The 10,323-nt window shown below is 40.0% G+C and overlaps 1 protein-coding gene across 2 annotated transcripts; it reads right to left on the reverse strand.

Moving 5' to 3' along the window:
- Positions 1-734: 734 nt before the first annotated feature.
- On the reverse strand, positions 735-8,866 carry anxa4 (annexin A4). 2 transcript variants are annotated; one of them, XM_034095939.2, is made up of 14 exons: positions 8,746-8,866; positions 7,682-7,854; positions 7,536-7,585; positions 6,580-6,667; positions 5,826-5,920; positions 4,903-5,016; positions 3,795-3,885; positions 3,216-3,295; positions 2,912-2,968; positions 2,744-2,837; positions 2,383-2,478; positions 1,499-1,557; positions 1,239-1,361; positions 735-965 (listed from the first exon to the last, which is right to left on the reverse strand). In XM_034095939.2, exons 3-14 carry the CDS (start codon positions 7,542-7,544, stop codon positions 909-911), a joined length of 963 nt encoding a protein of 320 aa, XP_033951830.1. In that variant the 5' UTR covers positions 7,545-7,585; positions 7,682-7,854; positions 8,746-8,866; the 3' UTR covers positions 735-908. The 2 variants fall into 2 exon arrangements, with proteins under 2 accessions (XP_033951830.1, XP_033951829.1); XM_034095938.2 differs by lacking the exon at positions 7,682-7,854.
- Between the last annotated feature and the right edge of the window lie 1,457 nt (positions 8,867-10,323).

The following is a 10,323-nucleotide window of genomic DNA, read 5'->3' on the forward strand; positions in this document are numbered from 1 at the left end:
TCAAAGCGCTTTTACAAATACACATTACACATATCATACATGTACTGTGGACAATACCCACAGGAGCAAGTTCAGGTGGAGTGTCTTGCGATTGATGTTTCTTCTCTCAGATGGCGCCGCAGAGAGCCTGCAGGGACGAGCGTTTAGCTGAACTCTTCCTGTCGTAAAGTCTGAATACAGCACATGTCAGGTTCCTCTAGTTTTTACTGAGAAAACTGCAGATGAGTCATGTTTTGCAGAACATGACATTTGAGGGCTGTAATTTGCAACATAAAGGGCGCTGAAAGATAATGCTGTACTTCTCCATAGAAACTTCAAGGAGTTATTTTGGTTCCACCTAGTGGTCACCTTGAGTAAAACCACCTCACATCCTTTCTCGGTTTATTGCTCTGAGAAGGAGCTGTATGTTTGTATAAGCAATGTGACATTCTCCTTTACTTGATTAGAGCCCATTTTACTGCCTCCTCAAATCAAGCTAGCATCCCGTTAATGTAATGGAGTCAAATACGCAGGGCTGACTCAACAAATGAGTAATTGCTACCAATTAAACAAATGGACTTCACAGACTTTCACATGATGAAAATGTTGTGCCGCAAACAAGTCCAGGAGCTAGATGCCAATAACAATAATATTTTAAGTGGTTAAGGATGTGAGAATCATATATCTCTTGCTCTCTAACTAATACCATTAATTAATCCTTAACACAGGATCGATAACGAAAACACAGACACGTGTTAACAGGTCGCTGTTCTTTGGTTTAATTGGTATTACAGTACAGACAGTAAAACAAGGCACTGCAGTCAATCAATGAAATGCAAATTGGAAGGAGAACGGGTGAAATACAGGAAGTCATCAACGTAATAAAAGCTCATAATAAAGACCGAGCTGGATGCTTTGCTGATGTTGCTTTACTCGCCTCCGCACAGCTCCAGCAGGATGTTGCGGTAATCTCCAGATGTGTCTCCCTACGCAGTGAGAAAAGACTTGTGAGACTTCAAACGTCTCGTTTAGGGAATAACTGTGATCAGTGACATGAAGCAAAATGGATACAAATTCAGGAAAAAATATATTACTAAATATATCACTTCAGCTGATCAAATGAAATGAAAGGGGTGATACATTTAAGTCTCGTCAGAGTACAACAATTAATGAAAGGCAATATTATTACACTGAAGCTAATGTATTGCAGAGCCTTTGCTGACTACAGTGTTTCCCGCCCCTAGTTATTAGTGCCTTACCTTAATGAAGGAGTGGAGGGTCTTGCCATACATCTTCAGGAACTGCGCCTTAATGTCCAACATGTCGATCTCCGCCCTCGCAACCATTATTCTGATGAGGACAGTATCTGTGGTGCCCATCCCCTGAGGAGAGACAAGCTGGGTTTTACATAACTATTGTAATTATGTGTACTGATAACTAGTGAAACATATTCAAACACAAAGCAATAATGTAATGTATTGTTGTTATTGTAGCTTCATCACAAGCATGAAATATTTACCTTCATTGATTTGTATAATCGCTCTGCAAAGAACGCCGGCTTGTTCCTTAAGCATTTCACTGTAAAGCAAAAACAAATCCCAGCGCATGAGGTGCAATGCCCTCACAACATGAGAAAGTGAAAGTATGTTGTGTTGTGTTCAGGGTATGTAGTGAGCACAGGATGTCTTACATCAGTGAGCAAAAACAAATCAAGCTCTGACTTGACATTTAGAGCAGTGGCTCAGTCAGTAGGGGCTTGACCTGGGAGCTGTAGGGTCGCCGGTTCAAGTCCCCGACCAGACCTAAAATATGGAGTGTGGACTGCTACTTGGAGAGGTCCCAGTTCACCTCCTGCCCTGCCGCGGTGCCCTTGAGCAAGGCACCGGACCACCATTATGTTTTTGTTTTTTTAAACCAAACACATCACAGAGGGGCGTGGCAGTTCATTTTCATTTAAAGCTACAGACAGAGAATCAGCACTTTTGAAACAGGGCTGAAACAGAGGGGATTATGGGTAATGCTACAATGCAAGATCTATTTGGTATTTCGAGTCAAACACTTCAGAGACATGTTTTGTATGTATCTGAAACCTATAATATATTGATGAAAAAGAGTATAACAAGGGACCTTTAACAATGAAGGCAATGTATTCCTATCATTCGGAGCCACCAAGCAAGAGCTTGAACAGCAATGTGTGCTAAACTGAAAATATTGACCCCTTGTGACTAAAGTTTCCGAATCTGATGTTGGTGCATCTTTTCTTTTCTGCCTCTCAAATTTCAGTGTCGTGCTCTAGTTTTCTGTGCTCGTTTGAAATTTGAATGGCGTTACATCTTTATAAAGTGGCAAAAGATAGATAGAATAGTCTGTTTGATGGAGCTTGTCACAGAGATAGAAACAGACCTATGGCCAGAAAGACGTCCTCCAGACAGCCGGACATCTCCCTCTTAATGCTGTCCTCGATGTCTCTCCCAGAAATCTTCTGGTACTCCTCGAACACTGAGGGAAGGAAACGACAAATACACTTTATTATTATCAAACTGACACTACGCATAACATGAATGAAAATGAAAGTGACTCAACAAAGAGAGTGAGTGTTCGCTCTTGAAACTGTCACAAAGGTTCAGTAAAACCCCACAGTATTGAATGACTTATGTCACGAGTTATAAAAGTTAGCGTTTTCATGTGACTACTACTCGTGACATTACTTATAATCACAAGTGCAGATGTCAACATGATGATTGTGAATATGCTGTAAGAATACCTCGCAGCAGATGGTTTCGGTTCCTGACACAAAGCACCGTGAGGAATTTAACCTCGTCCGTGCCCCATCGAGCCTCACCAGCCTCATAGATTTCCTACAATCACAAACGGTATTAAGACACCGAGTCATAATTAAATAATACTTTGTTTAAAGAAGCTGAGATCTTGCCTTGGCATCGAGGACAGCCTGCGCCTCGTCCACTTTGTCGCTCTCATCTCGACCAGCCTGCAAAGCAGAAGACACAACAGCTTAAGGGAAAAACAGAGTACGATTGCACAACATGGGAGAAGATAGAGGAACTGACAATTGCTTCCTCTTATTGAAAGACTGGTTGAAAAAGTTTTTATCTTCAACTTCCTACTGACATTTTGCAAGGAAGTAAAATCTTAGTCTTAATAATTTGATTCAAATCAAAATGTTTATATCGGCACATATATTTGATCTATTTGCCATTAAACATTTCCCTACTCACCGTGAGTAAAGAGACCAAAACCCTCTGGAACATTCCTGATGTGTCCCCACACACAGCGTCCTCCAAGCTTGTATCATGTTCTGCAATGAACAACATACGAAGTTAAATGATAAAGCATGTAATCAAACACCCATTTCGGACACTGTGCTGAAAACTCAATACAAACTGACAGAAAATAAATAAAAATACGAAATAAAAGTAATGAGCTATGGAAAAGCTAGTATTTCCAACTCAATGTAACTTCAATTATGTTCATTTTGGTGCGCTCACAATTCACAAACTGTGCTGGTAAAAGAAGAACAAAACATGTCCATGTAATCACAATTCATTTATACACATTAAAATACATTTAAAAGTAACTTTTTAAATATTTGCCCGCTGCTGTCATCGTATCCACCAAATAACAAACGAAAGCAAACAATAAACCGCCACGTGGAAACAGAAACGGCTGTCGTGAATAATTGATGCCCTCCACTGCTTTGTAATAACGGACGTCATTGCATCTCCAAACAAAGGTCAGAAGCAAAGTCACGTTACAAAGTATCAGATATCATACACAATCTATAGGCAGGCCCTTACTCTTCTTGTAGAACGCATTGATGGTATTCATTTCATCGTTTGACCTTGAAGCCAGAATATCGATGAGGGCGGCCTCTTCTGTTCCAGCCCCCTGTTGATGAACAGATAGAGACATGAGTTAACACTAGATATGAACACATGAGATGCTTGTATGACCAAAAGGAGAAGTCAGTTAAACTGATACATTTGGGTATCTTCTATTTGTTGTTACCAACAAGTCCCATAAAAAGACCAACGTTAACAACACATTACTACGTATTTGTCAGATAGTTTATAGATGATTTATCTTGACGTTCAACTTGTAACTGCTCCTAGTACTAGACTCCTGGTACTAGGATGGGTTAAATGCAGAGGCCGGATTTCACTGTGTGCTCTGCATGTGTGACCATTCAAAGAGGGTTTCATCCCTCCCAACTCTATTCCATATGTTCTACTTTTTAATGCTCTTTTATGTCTATTTTGAGAACTTTACATTTCAGAACAGTTTACTTCTACGCTATGAATTTCTAGTGATGTACATTGCCTTGTTTTCTTTCTAGTTGTGGCTCTCAGACCCAAGCTCATTTGTATCTATGTTGACTGAAGAAATGTCAACAATACAAACTGTATAAATGAAATGAAATAAAATGAGGCTCAAAAATGTCTTGCATTTGAAGTAAATATTTATAGCAGCAGGAAAGTTCTTCAAATAAACCACAGTGGTTCATTGTGATGCAACTCATGTCTGTTTGTCTCTGCATTTAATAAATCAAATACCTACTCTTATCTTACACTTCATTGTTAAGTTCATTCTTGTATGTTTATTTCTATTCCCTATGCATTGCATTCTTTTGCACTAAGTTTGAATGCTTACAATGTTTTTTGTAAAGCACATTCAGTGATTTGTTGTTGAATAATGCTTTCAAACCTCTCCTTGCCTCTCCTCGTGTCACAGTGCAGTGGTGCGTCAGACTGATGAAGCCCGCAGGCAGAAAAAGAGTCATATAAATCAAGCTTTGGTCAATACACAGTCAATACTCAGTACGCCACGAATCAGTCTTGGTGTTGGTCTTCTTATGGGATGTTTTGACATTACAAATTACAGACTGGATTTCTCCTACACTCTCACCTTCATTGCATTTTCCAGCTCGTATGCGTCATACACGGGCGCCAGCATCAGCAGAGCCAGAACCACGCTCCTGAAAGTCCCACTCAGCTCTGAGGACAGATCCTCAGCCAGCTCCTGCAGGGGGGGGAGGGGGAGCAGATGGATTAACAGGAGAAATACACCCCCCCCCCCCAGTTGTTCCCACGACATAAATACTTTCATCAAGAGGGCCAGCTGTATTTAAAGCTCATTCAATTCGACAGAGTAACTCTGGCTTTGTGTTGGAGTGGTGTGCTGCCAGCGTGGCCCTGACACAGTACTTGTGTGTGTGTCTCCGCTAGAGGGTGTGGGTTCTGGACACAGTGTTGTGAAGTTGTTCCTCACAATGAGCCCATGTGACCACACGTGGGCGTCACCATGAGTCACTCTTTCTGCCTGCGAGGACTCCTCTCACGCGCTTTGCTTTGCTTCCTCTGAGGAACTTGCAAATAACTTTATGGACCCTTTATGGGACCCTGCATAGTGGGCTGGTTATTATCTCATTAGTTCAATACAATAAACACCAGGTTGTATTCCCTTTTATTTGATATAAAGATCCATATAATCATGAAACAAAGAAACAGTCAGCGGGGAGCGGACCTGTGGGTTTTTATGGGAGGGAATTTGTTCCTTTCTACAGAATACAAGGCCCTCTCTGTCCTGGTTTTTGTTTACAGGAGTAATCATTTCTGCTTTACAGTTAATGGTTAACTTTACATTATCAGCATAGTAACTGAAGAAATAATGAGGGAGTACATAATGGAATAGGTGGCTAAGAGGTGCAATCCACTGCAAGTGCCAAGAGTCTCCATCAAGGCTGCTTGTTAGAGTAAATAACCTACTCGTGAAGAGCCTTATTGAACCTAATGTGCTGCCTTTGAGGACAGCTCAGTGAAAACGCTCACCTTCCCCACTGATAGTTTGTAGGCCTCCTTGATGTGCTGCCTCTGGGCAATAGTGCGGGGGGCTAGGACCTGGATGACAGCCGCTTCGTCAGTGCCTGAAATGAATAAAACACAAATCTTATACTAATATTCATTTTAAATGTCTCAACTTGTACAATCATGAACAACTTGTCTTGGAGCTCGGTTTAAGAACAAGCTCTCGTCCCTGGAGATGATCCCAACACTCAGCTGTTTGTTGGCATCGGCAAACAAACCATCTGTTTGCAATAGAGCTCAGCAAGAGTCAGGGGAAGATGATTATCCTAGTGGAACTCTAACAGCATCAACATTCCTGGCTTCAAATGTCCAGACAGAGAAAGAAACGAGGTTAGTTGTGTACTCCTGAATGTCTGCACCACTGTCTTTGAGTGATGCAGACCTGCCAGCACAGTTTCAGAACAGTGCGACCCATAATGAGATTCGTTCACTATTTCTTACTGCATGATCAGCAAAGTCCAGATACATTCCCCTCCATATCAGAAGTGAAGAGGAAGCTTTACGACAGAGAGAAGAGATGAGGCAAAGTACACAGCACTACTCAGTTGAATGACCGGCTATGAAAACAGAAAGCTGCCATGACAACACTGAGCAACACTGAGTTTGGTTTCAGACTTTCCTGGAGAGGAGAGAGGCAGAAAATACATCTCTTTCCTCATGGAGGCTTAATGACAGGCTCAAGATGTCTTCATCTGATGATGGTTTCTGGATCACTCACCGGTTCCCTTCATGGCTCCTCGGAGAGCCTGGACATCTGCATCTGGGTTGAAACCAGCCGCCTCAGTCACTGTTCCACGGTTTCCAATCTGATTGGAAATAACAAAACAATTAATAAAATAAGCAGTGAAAACTTCAAAATGTGTTGTTCTTGTTATTACTTCACATGCTGTTTGACCTTCCCAGTGCAGAATGGTGTGCTGTTGAACACTAAAGGCTGTGTTCAAATGTTTCTGCTGAAAAGAGAACGTCTTCTTGCCCTAACTTTGCAGCTTAAACAGAGTTCAAGGTGTGGTGATTTCTCTAAGAATGAACTTTTCCGTTCACTTTTTAGAGACCTTGTGCAAAGTAGTTTCACTTTTGAGATGTAGGAAGGAGAAGAGGTGCTTATGAGAAAAATAGACTGATAATTATTCAAAGCAGATCATTTATATGTATTATTAACATCTGGAGAGGATCTTTTGAGGCTCAGTAACATCTATGATGCTATAGTATTGTACAGTAGTATCCTTTTTTACGTGTCAGAAAGAAATGCGTTTTATATTTTAAAAAGCAGGACAAAGTTTAGGAGCTTCAAAATCTTTTTTTGAGACTTTCAACTAACTTTTGCCCATGTATTAAAAGAAAACTGCAAAGATGTATTATGAATAAAAGAAAATAAGAATGCAACCTTGACATTTAAATATTGATATCATTTTTACCATGGTTTGTGATCATAAAATGAACATGACAGCAGACCTAAAACTTGCATCGCCGGTTGCAGTAGCAAATGTGAATCGCAACCTTGCAATATCATTACAAGGGATTTTCATAAAAGATAAGGAATTGTAATATGTATAGTTTGTCCAGCCATATTTACAACCAAGCAGAACAAAACAATCCAATCTCCAAAGCACAGTCTCTACTGGTGATGCAAATACATGTACATGTGAAACAGATGCTGTGGGTCGGACTTACTGCTGCCATTGTAAGAAGAGTGAGGATGTTCAAACTGGAGGTGCAGAAAGCTACAACAGAATAAAAACATGATGATCATTTGTCACTTGCACACGGAACGAATGAACTGCAGGTTAGGGGTCAGTTAACTGGTGACCCTCATTCACCTCAATCTATATTGTATGCAGTTCATCCTCTCAGAGGGTTCCTGTTACTCATTTGGTCATTGGCTCTCTTTTGTTCCACAACCGTTCCACGTCTCAGGGGTAGTATCATTGAGCTGGTGTTTGTTTAGACACACCTGTAATTACTCCACTGAGGGATAAGATGGTGGCGTTTCCTGCAGGTAGGGATCAACTTACCCATTGACATACATTTCATTTATTTGTCAAAGTGCATTTTGGGTATAAGAATACCCTCAGCTCAAACATATTACAAGTTTAAGTTGCTTATTATAGACAAACATAAGACAACATTTTCTTGTTGAACAAAGTGTCCAGAAGTCTGTGAGTAGCAGAGGCACACCCGAGTGGTTTGTGATGTAAATACAGGCAGCAGGTGACTCCTACACACACTGCAGACCATGTGTATGGACCACAGACCGTAAATAAACACAAAGTGAATCATGTTTCCAAAGCACAACGTTAATACTGTGAATTCTTCTTCTGAACTAACACAAGTACTAACCCTGTTATTAGCTCCAGTTACATAGCAGTATACAAATTGTATCAAGTTAAGTTTGAAATGTGTACACTGTTTATTTGTAGGGCGTTAAGGTTATTAACATTGGCTATATGGGATATATACACAATTGATTTCTTAATAGTGGGCATCTCAAATTAGTCATTTAGTATTCAGGTTTACCGTTTTTCTTATTTTCAAAGCAAGTGATTCATTCAGCGAGTTCATTTGAAATTGAGCAATAATAGGAAAGGATAGTCCTCTGTACACTAAAAGCTAAGGCTAAAAAACACATACCCTATAATTATGTATCACAAGTTATAACTGCAAATTAAATGTATGCCCAAAATACTTAAAAGTCCACACTATTCAAATGCAATAAAGTGATTCAGGAAGCGGAGCACTGAGCAGTTTAACAGTGAACTTGGCATGAAGTTAGTGGGCACACCCTGCAGATACTGTCTGAGCTCTTCTGCCGAATCATACCGCAGAACTACCGCTCAGAAACCCCTCTGAACCATGACCAACCGGACCCCGACGGACACCTTACCTGAGCTGAAGAGCAATTTCTTCGCGGGATTCCCGACAAGAGGTTAATGTGTCAGTATACCGGAAAACTAAACCTTATAGTTTACAGCTGCACTCTGATGTCCCACCCACTTGGATTTTACAGGATCCGCCTTTAGAGTTCACGTCACACAAGGTACTGCTGCATTCACGGGATGTCGGCACAAATATAAAGGAAATATTGTAGACTCTATTTTTTACCTTGATACATGTACTGAGTGGCTACTTTGGTTAATTTAAATATTAAGATTATCGTATTCAAAATATAAAAAAGCAATGCAAATGTATCATATAGGTAAAGGTCACATATCCAGCTCATGGGCTTCACCTGCAGATTAAGTTTACAATTTAACAGTTTTCATTTAAAGTGATAACAAAAAAACACTAATGCTTAGCCACATATAGCTTGCAAAGCTAAACTACTAACAGTACATGTTTTGGGTTTCTTCCTCTTCCTTAATGTTTTTGATGATGTCAATTCTGAAATTCGCAAGTTGAAATGAAACTTAAATTCAACGATTTTAATCGCAGTATTTGAAATTGTTGGTTATTGGTTTTTGAGCACGTTTATTGTTTCTGCACACACGCACACACACACACACACACACACACACACACACACCACACACACACACACACACACACACACACACACACACACACACACACACACACACACACACACACACACACACACACACACAAACACTGTATCGAATACCTCAGGTGGGGTTCAAACCCTGTCTCACCACCCAAGGTCAACATAAAATATATATAATAATTCATGTATTCCAATAAAACCCCTTGATGGGTATGGTTTTAAAAGCTAGAAAAATAATGTTAGTCAGGGTGTCTGAAAAAGACTTAAAGATAACCAATCAAAACCATTTATTGTAATATTAGCTTTATATTGTAATATAAACTGTTAAAAAAGTAAAAATAAATAGATCTCGTCATAGATTCACGATAGTTAAACTGGAGGAGGAGCTGCTCCACAGAAGGTTGTGAGATAAAATCCCTCACAGATAGATAGAGACAGACAGACAGACAGACAGACAGACAGAAACAAAGAAAGAAAGAAGGAAACAAATACAATACAAATTAAACATTTGCATTAGCAGCAAGTAGTGCTGCGTACCTGGACTCACATTCAGGTTCAGGTCCGGACTCAAGTCCAGAGGTTCAGGTTCAGGTCCGGACTTATAAGTCCGGACCTGAACCCATGTCTTGTGTCAAGTTGTGTGAGTAACTAAAGTGAACTTATTGTGAGCTAATTATCAATTTAAAATTAACAATAATCAACTCAAATTCAAACTCATCAGGTTTATTGTGCTCCCATCTAACTTGTGTCCACATTTCTCTACAAAGTACAAATGTAGAAAAAACACTTTTTGCCACTTAGTCTACAAATGACTTATGACAGCAACTACAGTGAACTACTACAAAGTTCAAACATTTATTTCATTTACCAAACTAAAGTAACCAAACAGTCCCTGAGCTGACTGAGCCTAAATCCCTAAAACGTTGCTGAAAGGTAGAGTGTAGAGTAGACTATACGCAT

The sequence above is a fragment of the Pseudochaenichthys georgianus genome, chromosome 12, assembly GCF_902827115.2.
Source record: "Pseudochaenichthys georgianus chromosome 12, fPseGeo1.2, whole genome shotgun sequence".
NCBI classification, from domain to species: Eukaryota; Metazoa; Chordata; class Actinopteri; order Perciformes; family Channichthyidae; genus Pseudochaenichthys; species Pseudochaenichthys georgianus.

What these genes read in the sequence shown, in the direction of transcription:
- anxa4 (XM_034095938.2), bottom strand. An exon ending in CAATGCGTTCTACAAGAAGA is followed by an intron (nt 3,296 to 3,794) that starts GTAAGGGCCTGC and finishes TGTTCATTGCAG; the next exon opens with AACATGATACAAGCTTGGAG. An exon ending in CCGAAACCATCTGCTGCGAG is followed by an intron (nt 2,479 to 2,743) that starts GTATTCTTACAG and finishes TCCTTCCCTCAG; the next exon opens with TGTTCGAGGAGTACCAGAAG.